At 44.9% G+C, this 21,797-nt stretch overlaps 1 protein-coding gene across 1 annotated transcript in view; it reads left to right on the top strand.

The window, feature by feature from the left end:
* Positions 1–88: 88 nt before the first annotated feature.
* The window catches only part of SRGAP2 (SLIT-ROBO Rho GTPase activating protein 2), a gene marked incomplete in the record, with an annotated part of 145,976 nt that continues 124,267 nt past the window's right edge, over positions 89–21,797 (top strand). The window contains 2 exon segments of the mRNA XM_074528324.1: positions 89–199; positions 2,136–2,740. Coding sequence (XP_074384425.1) covers positions 2,674–2,740 — 67 coding nt within the window.

Genomic DNA, 21,797 nt, shown 5'->3' with positions numbered 1-21,797 from the left:
GGGAAGAGGGGGCGGGCTCATCTTGGACACGGCAATGTCTGATTGGTTACCACGCCCGTCGCTCATTCCCAGCGCTCCGCGCCCATTGGCCGAAGCGCTGGGCGGGGCGGGGCGGCGGCGGGCCGGTGCGGGGGACCGGGCGGCGGGCGCCAGCGGCCGGAGGACGCCCGGCTGCGGGAGGCGGCTCCGCAGCGCCCAGGTAATCGCCCCGCCCGGCCGCCCGACCCCCGGCCCTCCCGTGCCGCCCCCGGCAGGCCACGAGCACCCTCCCGCCGCCGGCCCCGCCGCCTCCCCAGCGCCCCGAGCCGCGTCCCCCCAGCCCCGGCCCCCCCTTCGGGACCCCCCCACGCTTCCTCTCCCCGCCGCCCGCATTGTTCTATCCCGGGCGGGATGCGGATCCGGCGGGTGCCGTGTTTGTTTATTTATTTCTTCCTCCCGTCCGCGCATCTCCCGCGGGGGCTGCGGCCGCGCGCCCGCCCTGCTCCCCCCTCCTCCCAAAAGAAAAAACGGGGAAGAAATCCAAATTGGAAAGAAAAGCCGGGGGAAAAGTTGTGTCCCGCCCTGCCCGGCTCAGCGGGAGCTGGAAGGAACCCTAAATCACCCCCCCCCCAGAAAAGAAACCCGAAAAGGGAGAAGCTGCGGGCGGAGCCGCCCGGCGGGGGCGCGCCCGGTGTGCCCGGGGCTGCCGGCGGCGGGGCCGAGCCCGCGGGCAGCGCGGGATGCTGCGGGACCGGGGGAGCCCTGTACCCCAGGGAGCCCCCACTGCCCCGGGGGCCGCTCCCCGAACAGCCCCGGAACCCCCGGGAGCCGCTCCCCAGATTCTCCCCCGGGACCTGCACCCCAAATGAGCCCCAAATTCTCCCCCGGGAGCTGCGCCCTAAATCAACTCCATATTCTCTCCCAGGATTTGCACCCCATATTCTCTCCCAGGAACTGTACCCCAAATCAATCCTAAATTCTCTGCCGGGACCTGCACCCCAAATGAACCCCAAATTCTCCCCTGGGAGCTGCTCCCCCAGTGAACCCCAGCTCCTACTGGAGCTGCATCCCAAAGGAGCCGCGTCACCCCGGGAGCCGCTCCCCAAATTCTCCCCTGGGGACCTGCACCCCAAATCAAGCCTAAATTCTTTCCTGCACCCCATGTGAACCCCAAATTCTCTCCAGGGACCTGCACCCCAGATCAATCCCAAATTCCGTCCTGGGACTTGCACCCCAAATCAACCCCACATTCTCTCCCGGGACTTGCACCCCAAATGAGCCCCAAATTTTCCTACTGAAGCCACATCCCAAAGGTGCCCTGTTCCCAAACAGCCCCATAACCCTCGGGATCTGCACCCCAAATTCTCTCCCGGGACCTGCACCTTAAATCAACCCCAAATTTTCTCCTGGGACCTTCTCCCCCAGGACCTGCACCCCAAACGAACCTGATATTCTCTCCCAGAACCTGAACCCCAGATTCTCCCCTGGAACCTGCACCCCAAATGAACCCCAAATTCTCTCCCAGAACCTGAACCCCAGATTCTCCCCCAGGACCTGCACCCCAAATGAGCCCCAAATTCTCTCCCAGAACCTGAACCCCAGATTCTCCCCTGGAACCTGCACCCCAAATGAACCCCAAATTCTCTCCCGGAACCTGAACCCCAGATTCTCCCCTGGAACCTGCACCCCAAATGAGCCCCAGCTCCCAAGGGAGTCACATCCCAAAGGATCCCTGCTCCTCAAACCATCCCCTGTTTCCCTGGGATGTGCACCCCAGATTCTCTCCTAGGACCTGCACCCCAAATTCCCTCCCAGGACTTGCACCCCAAATGAACCCCAAATTCTGCCCCGGGACCTGCACCCCAAAAGAGCCGCATCCCAAAGGATCCCTGCTCCCCAAACCATCCCCGGGACCTGCACCCCAAATCACCCCGGGATATCCCAAAGGAACCAAGCCCGGTCCCGGTGTAGGCGTGTTCCGTCGGTCACCTGGGGGCTGCAGCTGGAACCTCACACTGCTGCTGCTCAAAGGACGATTTGCAATGTCAGGGTGTCAGGGCAGCTTTGCTTCCCATCAACGATTTGGGCTGCGAGCTGTAATTTTATAAATATATTTATATATATATATCATTATTGTTATTATTTTGTGTTTTCAGGCAAGCAAACCAAAAGCTGCTTCCCCTCTGCTGCTGCTCTCGTTTGGGATTTGATTTGCATCATCTCCGTGCCCATTAAAATAAATAAATAAATTAAAAAAAAAGAAGAGAGGAGAAAAAAAAAATTAAAAAAAAAAAGGGCAAACCAAACCCACACAAAACATGTGCGGAAGGACTTCCACTCCCTGGCTGTGCTATTGAGGATCAGGAAGAGCCTTTGGGGCTGCAGGATCTCGCCAGGGCTGATGCTGCTGCTCGAGGATTTGGTGCAGGGAGACAAAACTGCTGCCTCTTCCATCCGCTGATCTCAACATCTGCATTTTCCTGCCGCTGTGCTCCCTCTCACACCCTCTCTCCATGGACTGATTTTTTGATTTTTTTCCCCTTTTTTTTGCGGGGTGGGGGGGGGGTGGGGAAGGGAAGGACGAGCAGCGAGCCAAGGCATCGTCGTGCTGAGAGGAGCAAAAAATTCCCTTTTCTGTCTCTCGTGTTCTGGTGGATCTCTTTCGAGGTTATTCAGCTTTTTGGACAAGGAAACATGACGTCGCCAGCAAAATTCAAAAAGGATAAGGAGATCATAGCTGAATACGACACTCAAGTGAAAGGTAAGGAATGGTTTTTATTTCCATCCCTTCCCTGCGAGCCTGCCTGGCGATTGTAGGAGTTTGCAGTGGATGTTTGGGTGGGGAAGAGGGAAATCATTTGCAGATTGCCTGGAATTTGCAGGGGTTTTTTTTTTGGGAATACAAAGCTGGGTCGGGTTTGCGGCGCTGTCTGTCCTCATGGGGTAGTTCCTGCTTTGGTGCTGCCGTTGTTTTAAGGTTATTTTTAATGGAATACCCACATTTTTGAGTTCGGGGAGATCCATCTTCTTCCCTGCCTGCCTTTCCCAGACACGGCTTTGCATGTGAAATATGAGAGGCAGGGAATTGCTTTTTAATCCTCTGCCTGTCATGGGAATCTCTGAACAATCTGTGCAGTGTCACAGGAGCATATTTCCAGTGCTGCTGATGGGCGACTGTGCCCCGGGGTCCCTGCCATGCTGTTTGTGCTAGAAACTTCCATTTTTCAGCATTTTCCCCATCATCATTCCCTGCTTTTTCCTTGCCGTGCTGGAGTGTAACACCTCGAGGCTGCAGTGTGGGTGTGGGTGTACACACACACAGAGACATAAAAAAATGAATAAATGAATAAAACTCATGCAGCAGCGTTATTCTCATCATCACAGGGAATAATAAACAGATTTAAAAATGGGATTTGCAATGACCATGCAAGTCTCCTGCAGAATTCAGCTGGCTAGCATGTGCCCTAGGTTAAAATAAAATATAAAATATGGTGAAATTCCCCCCCTGAGCTGCTTATTTTTGTGAAGTTTTCGGGATTTAAAAGAATAATTAGGGCTTGTGCATGGCTTGATCCGTGGCTGCTAGGAAGTTGTGAGATTCAGTGATTTATCTAATTGGTTGAAACTTGCTTGGTATGCTCAGAGCATGCAGGAAAGATGGCCTTCGGGCAGGGTTGATTGAGTTAAATCAATGCAATTTGAAAAAGGAAAAAAAAAAAAAAGCCAGATTTAAATCTGAGGAGGAAACCTAGATTCAAATTGACAATTAAGATATTGTTTTGCAATTAGGTGCTCGGTTATTTTTCCTGCTGGGGAGGGGGTTTTGCTTGTTGGTTGTAAATCATTAAAATGTGTTGTCCTACCCTGACCCCTGTGCCCTGCACCTAGAAGCAGTTTGGGTACTTATGTTGAAAAATGCTTATTTGAGCAAATATGAAGCTGTGTTGAGAGTTTTATTTTGATTTTTTTTCTCTTAATATTGAGGTTCTTAAAGTTAGAAAGGAGAAGGGCGTGTTTCTCTTTGACTGGTTTAGTTTCTATTCCTGTTTTCTTGCTGTCTTTGGAAGTGGGAATTGCAGTCAGCATCAAATTAGAGGCTTGTAGGCTCTTTCATTATTTACCCCATCAAAATGCGCGTGATAGATGCGAGCTGGCAGTCACAATATTTGGGAATAACACGGGAAGGAGGCTTTGGAATTAGCAAAGCACATCCTCTCACCTCTCAGCTCTTGCATAAATTAGAAATCCTTCCTTTCCCTTTCAAACAAGAGAGCAGGAAAATGGGAAGGAGCTTTCCTTGCTGCTGCCAGAGCTCAGCTCACCTCTGGCGCTGTCATTGACCTGGAAATGTGCTCCCAAAAGTGGATTGCACTAACGGCACATGGATTTATTTCATTTTATTTTATTTTATTTTGCTTTTTGGCCTTGTAAAGCATTGCAGGAGGTTAAGGAGGGCGGAAGGGATCTGGAGGAGCTGGGAGAAGGGAATTTCCTTCCTGAATTGGGGTGAGGGCAGGGATGCCTTCACTTCAGGATGCTCTGCTGTCCCTCTCCCAGCGTGGCTCTGGCTCAGGAGGGGCTGATCCATCTCCTGGAGGGACCAGCCCGCTCAGAATGCACAGGGCAGTCCTGCAGCAGCCCTGTCCTGCATCCCCTGGTTTATTTTAGGGCTTTTCCTTTCCCTTTTCCACCCAGGAGTTACTTTGACCATGGGCATCCTTCTCTCCCTGCCGTTGGGTACCGGCTTTGGAGAAAGGAGACTTTCCCCCTTTCAAATCACCACAGAATTTTGCTTGTTTGATGGTTTGCCATCACTCCCCTAAACGTCTCTCATGCAAAACCGTGACAATCCCACTGTAGCAGCCCTGTCCTGCATCCCCTGGTTTATTTTAGGGCTTTTCCTTTCCCTTTTCCACCCAGGAATTACTTTGACCATGGGCATCCTTCTCTCCCCGCCTTTGGGTACCAGCTTTGGAGAAAGGAGACTTTGCCCCTTTGCTTGTTTTGTGCTTTTCCATCACTCCCCTAAATGTCTCTCATGCAAAACCATGACAATCCCACTGCAGACACCTTGTCCTGCATCCCCTGGTTTATTTTAGGGTTTATTTTAGAGCTTTCCCTTTTCCACCCAGCTCTGACCTTTCTGGAGCTGCTTTGACCATGGGCATCCTTCTCTCCCTGCCTTTGGGTACCAGATTTGGAGAAAGGAGACTTTCCTCCTTTCGAAAAAACACAGAATTTTGCTTGTTTTATGGTTTGCCATCGCTCCCCTAAATGTCTCATGCAAAACCATGACAATCCCACTGTAGCAACCCTGTCCTGCATCCCTGGTTTATTTTAGAGCTTTTCCTTTCCCTTTTCCACCCAGGAGCTGCTTTGACCATGGGCATCCTTTTCTCCCTGCCTTTGGGTACCAGCTTTGGGGGGAGACTTTGCCCCTTTGCTTGTTTTGTGCTTTTCCATCACTCCCCTAAATGTCTCTCATGCAAAACCATGACAATCCCACTGTAGCAACCCTGTCCTGCATCCCCTGGTTTATTTTGGGGTTTTAGAGCTTTTCCTTTCCCTTTTCCACCCAGAAGTTACTTTGACCATGGGCATCCTTCTCTCCCTGCCTTTGGGTACCAGCTTTGGAGAAAGGAGATTTTGCTCCTTTCACAACACCACAAACCTTTGCTTGTTTTGTGCTTTTATGTCATTCCCCTAAATGTCTCTCATGCAGAACCATGACAATCCCACAGAAATGCACAGGGCAGTCCTGCAGCAACCCTGTCCTACATCCCTGGTGTATTTTAGGGCTTTTCCTTTCCCTTTTCCACCCAGGAGTTACTTTGACCATGGGCATCCTTCTCTCCCTGCCTTTGGGTACCAGCTTTGGAGAAAGGAGACTTTGCCCCTTTCAAAACACCACAGAATTTTGCTTGTTTGATGGTTTGCCATCACTCCCCTAAATGTCTCTCAGCTTTGCAGGAGGACTTTGCTCCTTTCAGAGCACCACAAATTTTTGCTTGCTTTGTGCTTTTCCATCACTCCCCTAAATGTCTCTCATGCAAAACCATGACAATCCCACTGTAGCAACCCTGTCCTGCATCCCCTGGTTTATTTTGGGGTTTTAGAGCTTTTCCTTTCCCTTTTCCACCCAGCTCTGACCTTTCAGGAGTTGCTTTGACCATGGGCATCCTTCTCTCCCTGCCTTTGGGTACCAGCTTTGGAGAAAGGAGACTTTGCCCCTTCCAAAACACCACAAACCTTTGCTTGTTTTGTGCTTTTATGTCATTCCCCTAAATATCTCTCATGCAGAACCATGACAATCCCACAGAAATGCACAGGGCAGTCCTGCAGACACCCTGTCCTACATCCCTGGTTTATTTTAGGGTTTTAGAGCTTTTCCTTTCCCTTTTCCACCCAGCTCTGACCTTTCAGGAGTTACTTTGACCATGGGCATCCTTCTCTCCCTGCTTTGGGTACCAGCTTTGGAGAAAGGAGATTTTCCCCTTTCAAAACACCACAGAATTTTGCTTGTTTGATGGTTTGCCATCACTCCCCTAAATGTCTCTCATGCAAAACCATGACAATCCCACTGTAGCAACCCTGTCCTACATCCCCTGGTTTATTTTGGGGTTTTAGAGCTTTTCCTTTCCATTTTCCACCCAGCTCTGACCTTTCTGGAGCTGCTTTGACCATGGGCATCCTTCTCTCCCTGCCTTTGGGTACCAGCTTTGGAGAAAGGAGATTTTGCCCCTTTGCTTGTTTTGTGCTTTTCCATCACTCCCCTAATTTTCTCTCATGCAAATCCCACAGATATCTCAATCCTGAGCCGGACACTGCTGGGATTCCTTAGGGAATCTCTCAGCCCCAATTCCAGGTGCTCAATTGCAGGATTCTCCATCCCATGGCAGGATGAGATGATGCTGAACCCACTGAAATCCACAACTGTGGCGGTGCTGCCTCCTCACCAAGCACACCCAGGATGATTTTGGTGTCCAGTTCTGCTCTCAGTTGTTGGAACAGCATGGAAATATTAATTCTGAAATCTTTTCCTGAGCTGGGAAGGGGAGCAGGGGCTGTGGGGGTGAGATGAATCACGTGTTGGGAGTTGTGAGGTGGCATCTGCTCCTCTGATGACAAAACTCAGATATTTTTTGCTGGCATTTAGAAATTTACAGTGTTTTTTGTGCTCGGCTCTGCGCTGGGAGCGGTGTTTAGAGGCTTCCTTTAAAACCCTTTAATCCACAAACACCTCCTTAAGCACTTTAAATGATTGCTAATGGAATGATGGAGCTTTGTTTAAAAATTTAATAGCCTTAAGTGGTTAATCAGAAACCATTTAAAGAATGGCTTGATTAATAGCTCATCAAGAGGGCAAAATTTTTGATTTTCTGTTGCTGAATGAGCTCGGTGGCTTTTATTGAAAAAGGGGCAAAGAATCATGGAATGGTTTGGGTTGAAAGACCTTAAAATTCATCTGATGGGCTTCATCTTCCACTATCCCAGGCGGCTGCAGGAGTTCAGGGACACGTCCAGGGATGGGGAGTGGATGGGTGACACTCTCTGTTCTCCTGTATTTTTTGTCATTTCTCTGTCACAGCCATTTCTCTCTGCTTCTTTTGGGTTGGAGCTGGCTCTTCCCGTGTTTTGTGCATGTTGGGAGATGAACATTTGAATGAAATCGATTTCTGAAGATTTTTTTAACCAAAGTTAGCATGCCACGATCAAGAGGCGTGGAGGGAATGAGGAGCTCCTTCCCGGTGACCTGTCCACTCTGGTTGTACATGACACAGCCTGCTCTGACCTTCTGACTGACCACCAGAGGATGTGCTGGATTGCCCAGTGACCCCATGGTGTCCAACATCTGGAGGTCCAGCTCCAAACTCACTTTTTGCAGAAGGAAATGAAGCCACACTTTGATTTTCCTCAACATCTGGAGGTTCGGATCCAAACCTACCTTTCTGCAGAAGGAAATGAACCCAAACTTTGATTTTCCTCAACATCTGGAGGTCCAGCTCCAAACTGACTCTTTGCAGAAGGGAATGAACCCACACTTTGATTTTCTCCAGCATCTGGAGGTTCAGATCCAACCCCACTCTTTGCACAAGGGAATGAACCCACACTTTGATTTTCCTCAACATCTGGAGGTCCAGCTCCAAACCCACTCTTGTACAGAAGGGAATGAACCCACACTTTGATTTTCCTCAACATCTGGAGGTCCAGCTCCAAACTGACTCTTTGCAGAGGGGAATGAACCCACACTTTGATTTTCCTCAACATCTGGAGGTTCATCAGTGAAAGTGGCTGGAACCAGGCTGGACACAGCCTGGTCTGACTCTCAAATTTTCCCCCAGAGGATGTGCTGGATTACCCAGTGACCCTCATGGTCTCCAACATCTGGAGGTGCAGCTCCAACCCCACTCTTTGCACAAGAGAATTAACCCACACTTTGATTTTCTCCAACATCTGGAGGTCCAGCTCCAAACTCACTCTTTGCACAAGAGAATTAACCCACACTTTGATTTTCTCCAGCATCTGGAGGTTCAGATCCAAACCCACCTTTCTGCAGAAGGGAATGAGCCCACACTTTGATTTTCCCCAACATCTGGAGGTCCAGCTCCAACCCCACTCTTTGCAGAAGGAAATTAACCCACACTTTGATTTTCCCCAACATCTGGAGGTTCATCAGTGGAAGTGGCTGGAACCAGGCTGGACACAGCCTGGTCTGACCCTCAAATTTTCCCCCAGAGGTTGTGCTGGGTTACCCAGTGACCCTCATGATCTCCAAAATCTGGAGGTCCGTCTCCAAACCCACCTTTCTGCAGAAGGAAATGAAGCCACACTTTGATTTTTCCCAACATCTGGAGGTCCAGCTCCAAACTCACTTTTTGCAGAAGGGAATGAACCCACACTTTGATTTTCCTCAACATCTGGAGGTTCAGATCCAAACCTACTCTTTTGCAGAAGGAAATGAACCCAAACTTTGATTTTCCTCAACATCTGGAGGTCCAGCTCCAACCCCACTCTTTGCACAAGGGAATTAACCCACACTTTGATTTTCTCCAGCATCTGGAGGTTCAGATCCAAACCCACCTTTCTGCAGAAGGGAATGAGCCCACACTTTGATTTTCTCCAGCATCTGGAGGTCCAGCTCCAAACTGACTCTTTGCAGAGGGGAATGAACCCACACTTTGATTTTCCCCAAGATCTGGAGGTTCATCAGTGAAAGTGGCTGGAACCAGGCTGGACACAGCCTGGTCTGACCCTCAAATTTTCCCCCAGAGGTTGTGCTGGATTGCCCAGTGACCCCATGGTGTCCAACATCTGGAGGTCCAGCTCCAAACTCACTTTTTGCAGAAGGGAATGAACCCACACTTTGATTTTCCCCAACATCTGGAGGTCCAGCTCCAAACTCACATTTCTGCAGAAGGGAATTAACCCACACTTTGATTTTCCCCAACATCTGGAGGTCCAGCTCCAAACTGACTCTTTGCAGAAGGGAATGAACCCACACTTTGATTTTCCTCAACATCTGGAGGTTCATCGGTGGAGGTGGCTGGAACCAGGCTGGACACAGCCTGGTCTGACCCTCAAATTTTCCCCCAGAGGTTGTGCTGGATTACCCAGTGACCCTCATGGTGTCCAACATCTGGAGGTCCAGCTCCAAACTCACATTTCTGCAGAGAGGAATGAACCCACACTTTGATTTTCCCCTGCATCTGGAGGTCCAGCTCCAAACCAACTCTTGTGCAGAAGGAAATTAACCCACACTTTGATTTTCCCAACATCTGGAGGTTCAGATCCAAACCCACCTTTCTGCAGAAGGAAATTAACCCACACTCTGATTTTCCCCAACATCTGGAGCTTTAGATCCAAACTCACTTTATGCAGAAGGGAATGAACCCACACTCTGATTTTCCCCAACACCTCCATTGCCCTCCATCCTTCCTCCGTTGCTTCCACGCTTTGCCCTCTCTGCTCCTGCCCTCCCTGGAGTGCTTTTTTCCGGGAATCTCCAGCAGGAATCCTGTCAAGCCGTCAGGATTCTCCTGCCAGGATGACCCAGGGCCAGCAGGGAGGGAAGGGCTGCTTTGATACCTGCCGGTGCCGTGTGCTCACAGAGCCTGTGAAGCTGCAGAGTGAGGTTCCCCCGCTCCATATGGAGCCTTTGATACCTCAAGCTCATCCCCTTGTCTGGGTTGTCTCTCCCAATTCCTTTGTGCAAGTTGTGGTGAGGCAGAGATAATTAATTTGTGCTGTTCCGTGTGAGGTTGGGATGCTGCTGCCTCTCTGTGCACTGTCAGGGTGTTGTTTTTTTTTTTTTTTTTTGGTTTAATATATTAAATTGGAGTGTACACTTGCTGAGGAAAGAAAAGCCAGTGATTTATCTCTTAATTCTCCTTTTCTTTCTCCTCGTGTCCCACGAGAGCCTTATATTTAATTAGTTTGTATAAAGCCTCAGTAAATAGCTCCATGGTTGGAGCTGCAGAAATTTAATACTGACATTTTTTTACACAGCCAGGGCTCATAAAACCACTTCTTGTCCTTGAGCAGTCGCTAGCAAAGGTTAAAACGCATCTCTTGCAGATCTTGCAGCCCAGCCCAAAAAGTGCTAAAAATATGACAAATGGATGAGGTAATTTACAGCAGGAGCAAGCCGAGCCCAGAGGTGGCTGCTGAGCTGAGTTTGCCTTTGCTGAGGGAAGATTCCTGATCAGAACAACTTCAGGGCAACCTCCCAGCTGCCATCACACTCAGGCTACTGAAATGTCTCAAAACTTTCCCTTAAACCTCCCCAAAATGGCTGAGAAATTTTGGAGAAATCCCTTTTCCCTCTCTGTGCTGGATGCCTGAGAGTGTGGCTGATCTGATTGTGATTTTTATTTTTTTTTTTGGCCTTAAATGCTGTGTGGAAATCTCATTTGTATGGTCCATCTTCCTGAGGGATGCTGGGCAGTTTTTAATCCTGGTGAGCTGGTCCAGCCCTTCAGGGTGTGAAAAATGGCAAAAAATGGGGTCAGAGCTGTAATCTGGGGGCTGGAAGGGAAATATGATGATTTGAACCAAAAATTGGCATTTCTCTCAATGGCTGCAGGGTTTTTTTTACCTTCAGATTTTCAGATCCATGAGCTGAGATCACTGCCATTTATTTTCCTGCTGCACTTTGGGATTTTTCAGTGATGATTTGAACCAAAAATTGGCATTTCCCTCAATGGTTGCAGGGTTTTTTTTAGCAGAATATCCTTCAGATTTTCAGATCAATGAGCTGAGATCACCGTCATTTATTTTCCTGCTGCACTTTGGGATTTTTCAGTGATGATTTTGGTGATGATTTGAACCAGAAATTGGCATTTCTTCCAATGGTTGCTGGGTTTTTTTAAACCTTCGGATTTTTAGCTCAATCAGCTGAAATCACTGTCATTTATTTTCCTGCTGAACCCGTGCACTTTGGGATTTTTCAGTGATGCTTTTGGTGATGATTTGAACCAAAAATTGGTATCTGTCTCAATGGCTGCAGGGTATTTTTAAACCTTCAGGTTTTTAGATCAGTGAGCTGAGATCACTGCCATTTATTTTGCTGCTGAACCCGTGCACTTTGGGATTTTTCAGTGATGATTTTGGTGATGATTTGAACCAGAAATTGGCATTTCTTCCAATGGTTGCTGGGTTTTTTTAAACCTTCAGATTTTTAGATCAATGAGCTGAGATCACTGCCATTTATTTGGGATTTTTCAGTGGTGTTGATGTTACACATAAATGTTGATTTCTCCTTTGTGTTCACCACCTGTTCAGGTCACCAGGTTGGTCACTGCACACCTTGGGTGGGATTCCCAGAATTTTTAATACACCCCATAAAGAGACTTTCCAACCCCTCACCCCGGTGCGGTTGAGTGAAAAAATCCCGAATTCTGCTATTTTAACTCTGCATGCGTTGGATTAACGTTCCCATTTAAAATGTGAAACTACCTTTTAAGGGGTTTTTGCAGTTAATCAGGGCTCTCTGTGCCTGTAAGTGATTCCATTTGTTCGCAACAATGGCTTGCTCTGGAGTTGCTGTGGAATCATCTGGTTTTCTGCAGTTCCTGATAGTGCAAATCCCTTGAGTTTTGGAGCTGCTTTGGCCCAGCCAAGCAGCCCTTGGTGCCAAAAAAAAGGGGAAAGGGGGCGTTGGGAGACTGCCTTGATCTTCCAGCAAATAGTTTGTGTTTTTGTGTCCAACTCCTGCTAATGGATTATTAATGAGGATGGAAAGAGGTGAAGGAATGCAGAGTCTGCCTTCTTTCCTCTCCAGCTCCAAAATCCCTATTTTTTTTTTTTTCAATTTTTTTTTTTTTGCAGTTTCGTCAGGTGTTGGAAGGGTGGAGAGCAGAGCTGACCAAACCACTCCATGCTCTTAAGTGCTGCAGCTCCCTCCAAAAGCAGAGGGAATTGCCAGTGTAACTCCAGTAGGATTCTATTAAAAGTTTGCTGCTCATAGCCAGTTTTCCCTGACTCCCAGCTAAGGGACAGGACATTTTTCCTCAGCTCTAAATTATTTCCTTTCCTGGTGAGGTTACAAATTAGTATCTCTTCCTTTTCCTCTCAGTTAAAAGGCTCCACTCCTCTTTTATTCTTTTTTTAAACCCTTACTAAATTTTTTTTTTGGCCATTTTGGGGGTTTATTTGGAAGAATCTCTTTGCCTGGTCAACTTTTTTTTTCATAGCTGTCGTTATGAAGAGTGAAAAATCTGAACCTTTGTTGAGATGGAAAGTATGTTCAAGCACATGTTCCCTTGAATGGCTTTCGCTGTGCCACGCACAGTTGATATTCATTACTCACAACTTTATTTAGTTCGTTTTTTTTGGGATGACTTTCACAGATTTTTCATGGTTTTTCTCTCTGAGAATTCCTACACCATCACGGCCGCCCCGCTCTTGGAACGCTGTCGGTGCTTTGTAGGCAATGGAAATAAATGGAGTATGGGATTTATTGTGGGAGAAAAGTGTGGAATAAAATGGGAGAAAAGGGCCTTGACCTTGCAGTGATTCCATCAGTACAGACCAGTCTCCATTTCTACTTTTTTTCTCCCCTTTTCTCCCCAAATTGCAGCACAAATAGACAAAACAGGGCCTTCTTTCTGTGAAATCCCTGGAAAATGCTCATTGAAAAACTCTGGGTGTGTTTGAAGTCAGAAACCATATGGATGTAATGTGAGGAAGCTCAACTGGTGGTGTTTTGGTTTTTTTTTTTCCAAGAAGATGCTGTAAATGGACTGGAACCATTTAAAACATTGTAATTTTTTTGCCATTATTTGCTGTTTTTAGACCGGAAATCTTCTGACCCTGTTGTTCTGCTTTTGAGTTTAATCACAGGTTGCTAAATGTGCTGCAGAAATTCTCAGGTCTTTAAAGGTTTCCAGCAATAATTCACATTGTTTGGTGTGAAATGGGCTGAATTCGGCCAGGGGAGCATTTTTGCCTTTTTGACTCTTGAGAAGGAGCCAAATAATCAGATTAACTCCAAACCCAGCCTGGATTTCAATCCCCAACCCTGAATTGCTGCAGCAGGGTTGGTCCTGCTACATCTGACGTTGGTTTTGTTGTTTTATTTTGATTTTTACTGAAACCATCGGACTTTCCAGGAAGAGCTTCTTGGCTCCTGGCACTTGGGAAGGATTTTTGGTTTGTTTTTGCACCGCTGTCATTGGAGGATGGTTTTCCTGCAGGGAGGAAACCGTGGAACGATGCAATTTATAGATGGGGAGTGCTTGCAAATTGAATTTACTTAAAATATCAACAGTTGCTGCCTGGGAATGAGTCCCTGAGTGGGTCCTGGGTCAGCAGTCCAGTCCCACTGCGTGGCATGCTCTAAATTTGTAAATTTAGGTGGGAAAATTGGGAAATCCCACAACATCATTTCTATATCTTTATCTATCTATCTATATATATAAAAATTTATTACTAATAAATACATATATAATACATATAATATGTATTTATTAATAGATAATACACACAATATGTAATAATACAGATATAATAGCTATTATATTATATTATATTATATTATATTATATTATATTATATTATATTATATTATATATTAAATTATAATCAATATATAATAATATAACAACATAATAATACATATATAATAATATTAATTTATTAATAGTAAATACATTATATAAGAATACACATATAATATAGTAATAATATAATATTATATAATAATACATCTATAATATAATATAGCAACATAATATAATAATAATATTAATTTATTGATGATAAATACATATATAATACGTACAATAGGTATCTATTAATATATAAGAAATACATATATAATATTATAATGACATAAGATTATAATTAGATATAATAGAATACATATATAATGTAATAATAGTATAATGTATATATTATATAATAATACTATAATGTATATACTATATAATAATAATATTTGTAATTTTTTGGTTATTGGCAAATATAAATTCAGGCCTGTGACCCATAAAGCAAATTCTCATGGGTGTGTTTTGACAGTTCTGATGAGCCTGAAATGCATCAAAATCTGAGAAAAGCACATTAATAAGAAGCAGCCATTGTTGCTGTGAGGGTGAAAAAGTCTCATTTTTCCTTGATCTGTGCAGGGCTGAGTGGGTGACAGGGACAGAGCAGAGCGTGGAGGTGCAGGCCCGTGGAGCTTTTCCCCCAGTGTTCGATAAGCAGCCCCTCAGAAATTCAATAAATGAACCTCCCTGTGAAGTGGTTTTGGAAAGGAGCCTGGCTGTGCTTTGGTCTCTTTCATCCATGGAACCACTCCTGACTTTTCTGTCTCCTCTCCAGCTGGGGAAGGAGGAGGAGGAGGAGGGAGGAGGAGGCTTCCTCCCAGTTACTTCTCATAATCACCAGTAACCCCCCAGTGTTTGTGCTGCAGAGGGTCCCAGCTCTCGGGGGCTGCAGGAAAATGCTGAAATAGGAACAAAAGGCTTTGCCTGTAAAGGATTTTAAAGTGTGCAGCTGGAAAAGGAGGGAGAAATGCAGCACTGCAAAGGTCACAGGATGCACTGATGATGTTTGGATGGAAACTCAGCTTGCTATGAATGAAATTGTGCTCTTGTGTTTTCCCCCTGGAGCTGAATGTCTAAAAACTCTGAATACTCCTTGTTCTGGTTCTTTTTTTTTTTTTTTTTAACTTTTCTGTTTCTGGTGCTTGTAAGCTGTGCTGTAGAAATGAAAAAGTGAAAAAAAGAGAAAAAGGGAGGATGGACAGCACCCACAGACAGGCTGGGTGAGACTGATAATAATAATAAAAATAATCTGAGCTCTGCCAGGTTCATCAGAGCTGTGACATTCTTGGGTTCTGGTTATTTGCAAGGCAAAATTTGGTCTGTATTAAATGTGTGAGTTTCCTTAGCAGGGAGCTTGTGCTGGCAAAGATTTCAGCTCTGCAGAGCAGGGTTGTTGGATAAACTCAGAATTAGGGCTCAGCGCCCCTTGGAGCAGATTTCTGGACCCCTCAAGTGTTGATTTTATTTCCTGTGTGTGTGAAGGATCATTGCTGGTTGTTAAATTGCCTTTTCTCCCTCCTTATGCCATCCAGATTGCTTCTGTTAGCTCTGAGGTTGGTTTGAACTTTTATCAGTCCATATGCTGGAGTTACCTTCCATGAAATGATTAATTTCTGACTGTAATGATAAATTAATTTACGCATAAGTCCTTTTATTTAGGCCACTTGCCTAATGCCAAACACATTTATAACCATTGTCTTCATACTTAAGGAATTAATCTTAATTTAGGCTTTATGTCAGATTATTTCCCCCATCACAGTGAACTTCATGGAATAAAGCTGGGAAGGGCTCCTTGCATCCATTAATTTCCACTTTTCGCACTTTCTCCCTGAAAATCCTGGCTAAAAACACTCCCCACCAAACCTGACCGTGGAAATTCAGGGGGTGATTTGGTTTCAGATTTAAATTGGGAAAAAATTCTGGAAAATCCCTGCAGGTAGAGCTTTCTTTTATACCCTGAAAACAGCGGCAGCTTTTGGCAGTGAAAGATTTGTTTTGGTTTGGTTTTGTTGGGGCTTTTTGTTCTATTTTGTTGTGGAACTCCCAGCTATTTTCTGGTAAACCCCCTGGAACAGTTGGGCATTCTTGCTGTGATTTATCCATTTACTGCTCCTGACTCCTTGATTTTCTTGTCCTTTCTGAAATGAAAAGCTCAGAACTGGACCCAGATTTGAGGCTCCATCAGAATTTTGGGGAGGATCAAGACAAACCCCAATGGAGGTTTGAGAAATTCCACAAAATCCAATATCCCATATGGAGGGATGAGGATTAAATGTTATTTTTGTGCTTCTGGAGGTTCCTTGAACTGTGAATTCAGCACTAAACACTATTTTCTGGTAAACACCCTGCAACAGTTGGGCATTCTTGCTGTGATTTATCCATTTTTGCTGCCTGGTTGCTCCTGACCCTTTGATTTTCTCGTCCTTTCTGAAATGAAAAGCTCAGAACTGGACCCAGATTTGAGGGTCCCATCAGAATTTTGGGGAGGAACAAGACAAACCCCTATGGAGGTTTGGGAAATTCAACAAAATCCACAATATCCCATAAGGAGGGATGAGAATTAATGTTGTTTTTGTGCTTCTGGAGGTCCCTTGAATGTGAATTCAGCCCTAAACACTATTTTGAACTGTGAATTCCACACTAAACACTATTTTCTGGTAAACACCCTGCAACAGTTGGGCATTCTTGCTGTGATTTATCCATTTTTGCTGCCTGGCTGCTCCTGACTCCTTGATTTTCTTGTCCTTTCTGAAATGAAAAGCTCAGAACTGGCCCCAGATTTGAGGGTCCCATCAGAATTTTGGGGAGGAACAAGACAAACCCCTATGGAGGTTTGGGAAATTCAACAAAATCCACAATATCCCATATGGAGGGATGAGAATTAATGTTGTTTTTGTGCTTCTGGAGGTTCCTTGAGTTGTGAATTCAGCACTAAACACTATTTTCTGATAAACACCCTGGAACAGTTGGGCATTCTTGCTGTGATTTATCCATTTACTGCTCCTGACTCCTTGATTTTCTTGTCCTTTCTGAAATGAGAAGCTCAGAACTGGACCCAGATTTGAGGGTCCTATCAGAATTTTGGGGAAGAAAAAGACAAACCCCCATGGAATTTTGAGAAATTCCACAATATCCAACATCCCACATGGAGGGATGAGAATTAAATGTTGTTTTTGTGCTGCTGGAGGTTCCTTGAGTTGTGAATTCAGCACTAAACACTATTTTCTGATAAACGCCCTGGAACAGTTGGGCATTCTTGCTGTGATTTATCCATTTTTGCTGCCTGGTTGCTCCTGACTCTTTGATTTTTTTGTCCTTTCTGAAATGAGAAGCTCAGAACTGGCCCCAGACTTGAGGCTCCATCAGAATTTTGGGGAAGAAAAAGACAAACCCCCACGGAATTTTGAGAAATTCCACAATATCCAACATCCCACATGGAGGGATGAGAATTAAATGTTGTTTTTGTGCTGCTGGAGGTCCCTTGAATGTGAATTCAGCCCTAAACACTATTTTGAACTGTGAATTCCACACTAAACACTATTTTCTGATAAACGCCCTGCAACAGTTGGGCATTCTTGCTGTGATTTATCCATTTTTGCTGCCTGGCTGCTCCTGGCTCCATTTTCTTGTCCTTTCTGAAATGAGAAGCTCAGAACTGGACCCAGATTTGAGGGTCCCATCAGAATTTTGGGGAGGAACAAGACAAACCCCTATGGAGGTTTGGGAAATTCAACAAAATCCAACATCTCATATGGAGGGATGAGAATTAAATGTTGTTTTTGTGCTGCTGGAGGTTCCTTGAGCTGTGAATTCCACACTGAACACTGCCTGGGAGCTGGAATAGCAGCTGTAATTTTCTCCCAGCTCCCTCACATGGTTTGCAGTGGTTTTAGGATCAGGCTTCATGCAAATAATTCCCATTGCACCCCACCCTGTCCCAAAGCCAGAGCAGCTCCACAGCTGCCATGGTTGGGATGAAAGTGCTGCTAATTTGCTGTTACCTTTAATTGAAGGATTCTGCATCCTGGGGAAGGCTCTCTGTTAGAAGTTATTTATGTGTTGACTGTTTAAACACATTTATCAGTCCCAAAAGATCGGAGCTTGCTTTGAGGTCCTGCAAATGGAAAGGTGCGTGCAGGGGGAAGAGTAAGTAGATTTTTTTTATTTATTTATTATTTTATTTTTTATAATGAAAGCCATCCAGCCAGCCCTGCCTGGGCTGTCTTGTGGGGAGGTTGTGCTGTGTTTGCAGAATGGCTTTGAGAGCCATAGGGAGAACAAATCCAGCTCTGAGAAGGAGAACAGGTTCCCTTTCCTTCCCACCTCCTTTTTTTTTCCATTGCTTCTTCTCTTGTGCCTCTCTAAAAGCTAATTTTGTCAATAAAACAAAAATCCCCCTGAAGTCTCATTGCTTATGGCAATAACACCAAAACTTGTTGACCACTCACTTTTTTTTGGAGCACAAATCCTCATTTCTCTTACAGAGAATGTTGGAATTTTTTTCAGATAATACAAAAGCACTTTTGGTTTTGTTTTGATCAAAAACTATTTATTTATCTGGCTTTGTTTGAAGTGGCCCAAACACAATGTTCTTTTCAGTACAATAAAGAGCTCTTCAGCTGTATCACAGATTTCATGAAGTTTATATTTTATTACTGCATCACTTTCTAAATTTCACTCAATTTCTCTGCTTAGATTTTGGTCTCCCTTTTTAAATTTCACTCAGTATCATATCTCTGCTTAGATTTTGGTCTCCCTTTCTAAATTTCACTCAGTATCATATCTCTGCTTAGATTTTGGTCTCCCTTTCTAAATTTCACTCAGTATTGCATCTCTGCTTAGATTTTGGTCTCCCTTGCCTCTTAGTGTAAATGAGGGAGTTTATGAATCATATATAATAATTATAATTGAGAATTCTTGCATCTTTGACGCCTGAAAAACCCAAGAAACCCAAAAGCCAGGGTTGTCTTTCAGAAAATTCTGATTCTGAGACTTCCTGTAGCACATTTTAAATGTTATAAACATTATTTCTCCTTATATAATGTATATATATAATTATATAATGCTATAAACATTATTTCTCATTATATAATGTATATATATAACTATATAATGTTATAAACATTGCTTCTCATTAATAATGTTATAAACATTATTTAGCTGCCTTAAAGCTAAATAATAAAATCATTTAGTTTGATATTATTTGCGTTATTATCAGATACACAACTGCATGCGTATTATAACCTGCATGCAATAAAAAAAATTGCTTTTTTCCTTTAAAATTAAATGCATTTTCATTTTGCAAAGCTGATTTATGATCACTGAAAGAGCATCCACTGGTGTCGGGGCTGTCTTTGCCTTGGCTGAGCACAGGGATCCTCCTGCCCTTGGTCCAGATCCGTTTTTGGGAGCCTGTGTTCCCTGAATTGGCCCTTTCAGCACATTCCTGCCCAGCCCCTGTGTTCCAAGCAGCCCAAAAGTAGGTGAGGAGATTAAATGGTAGTGAGTGACTCGAAATGACCCAAATCAAGGTCTCTGCTGAGATTTACGGGATTCAGTTGCGCGTCTTGAAACACGCTGGGAGAACACTGAGCTTTTTTTATATCTTGTTTTTTTGTCTGGCAGCGCAGCCCGCGTGGCTGGACAGGATGTGCCTCTTCTTTTCAAGAAAATTACTTGGACACAGGAGATAACTTTTGCTTTGTGAATATTTTTTGTGCTCCTTTTTGGTTTTTTTTTTGGAGGGGACAGAAGGACAAACGCCAGGGTGATGGTGAATGAGTGTCCGTCTGTCTGTCCAGCCAAGGGATCCCTGGAACAGGGGGATGCAGTTCATCCCTCAAATAAAACTGAGCTGCAAAGAACAATCAAAAAAAAAACAGCTCCAAGGATGAGTCAGAGCTTTGTGGAGTCTGGAATCAGATTGTCAGCGAGCTGAAATGTGTCTGCACTTATCCCCTGCTTTCATTCCTTTCTCCCTTCACTTTTCCCCTCTCTCTGGTTCCTGCTGTTTTGGGGATTAAGAAGGAAATAAACACTCCCCTGAAATCTCCCAACACAAACAATCAGGTTTGCTATTTTTAAGCATAATTTTTTTTTTTTTTTTTTTTTTTGTGATTCTCCCAAAGTTCTTTTTGCTCCGCTGGGATTGAGTTTGAATGGCTGGTTCTCTTGAAGTTTTATTTTTAGGAGTGGGAGGCTTGTGTGAAGCTCAGTGCTGGCAGAGATATACTAGTTTGCCAGTCCTGGATGGCGAATTTATATTTTAAAATCTTGAAATCTTTCAAGCTGCCAAGAAGAGAGGCCAGGTGAGAATGTGAAGGATGCTCATTTTGCCACCTCCTGTACTGGGATTGTGTTGCTATTTCCTCACATCTTTTAGGAACCCTTGGTGTTGAAGCCAACCTTCCCTATTCCCACTGAGCCTTGGGAAGCTTTTTAATTTAAACATGAGGAACTTTGTGAATGTTAAATGTATTTTTTGTGGGCTGGTTCCTTGTCCTTTCCTTGTAGAACAAACTTTTTCCTTGGAGTGGGGTCCCTCATTGCTGGGATGGATTTTTGGGGTGTGTGTGGGGAAGAGGGGTTGGTGCCAGAGCAAACAGAAGATTCCCTGTGCTGCAGAGACCTTCTCCTTTTTTTCTCTAAATAAACTAAAATTTTTACTGCTCTGGTGCTGTCTCAGTGCTCACCTGGCTTTTGCTGCCATCCCACACAAGGAAAACACTGCACAGCAATTGTGGAGAAAGGGGGAAAATGCGTCAGGAGCAGAGAGAAATCAGCTTTGTCCTGAAAATAAATCAGGCTGGAGTTGAAATTTCAATGAGTGCCTGGTTCAGTGGTGATTTCATTTTCTGTGCTGAGGTCAGGCTGCTCATCCCAGCGTTTTCTGCACACTGGGAATTCTGTGCCAGTGGTGACACTGGAGATGGTTTTATTATTGATGGCAAATTGGTTAATAATGTGGTTACTCTAAATAAAATAATACTGCACACTTAATAGTTTTTCTACACCTACTATTAATTTGCTGGCGTGGTTATTTTATTTTTTGGTTAATTTTAGTTCTATTGCTCAGCCAGATGCAGGTTTTAGAGTGTGTAACCATCCATTCAAGCCTTGGGAGAGTTGTGACAGCAAGCAGTGGTTCTTCCCTAGAAAGGCTTAAAATGCCATTTAATTCTCCAGGCTGATGGCTTGAACTCACCAAGCTGCTCGTTAATGGCTTAATTGCTGTCATTTTGATTTGGGCAGAGGTTATTTTCAGTTTTCTCCTGTTGGCAGGGTAAGTGGATGAAGTCAGAAGTCCACTGAACTCAGCAAGCAGAGGAGAATTGATCAGTGAGTTCATTTTTGAGGCAGTTTTTTCCCTTTCCTTGATTACATTTTCTTTAATGCGCTGTTCACACACAGCAAAAAAGGGGGAAGAGGCAAAACCCGGTTTGGTGCACGAGAAGTTTGCATGACTCAACCTTCATCTTTTATAGGTCCCGATTGAAATTCATTCCCTGTTTTGTAGCAGTGGAAATGTCACCAAATGTTCCCACTGTGGGGAGTGACTCCTGCCTCGGTGCTGGAGTGCTCCAGGCTGCCAAAGGTGGTGGGATCTGGCAGGAAAATGGGATTCTGGATGGATGCACAGTGGGAGGATGAATCATTTTTCTGCTCCTTTTGGACCCAGACTGGAGCTGGAGAGGAGATTTGGGCTCTGGAGAAATCTCTGCTTCGGATTTCCAAATGTCTTAAGAACACCAAGGTGCTGATAGGGCTCCTGGG

The sequence above is a fragment of the Zonotrichia albicollis genome, chromosome 28 (assembly GCF_047830755.1).
Source record: "Zonotrichia albicollis isolate bZonAlb1 chromosome 28, bZonAlb1.hap1, whole genome shotgun sequence".
Lineage (NCBI taxonomy): Eukaryota > Metazoa > Chordata > Aves > Passeriformes > Passerellidae > Zonotrichia > Zonotrichia albicollis.
This window is presented reverse-complemented; position numbering and strand designations above follow the sequence as displayed.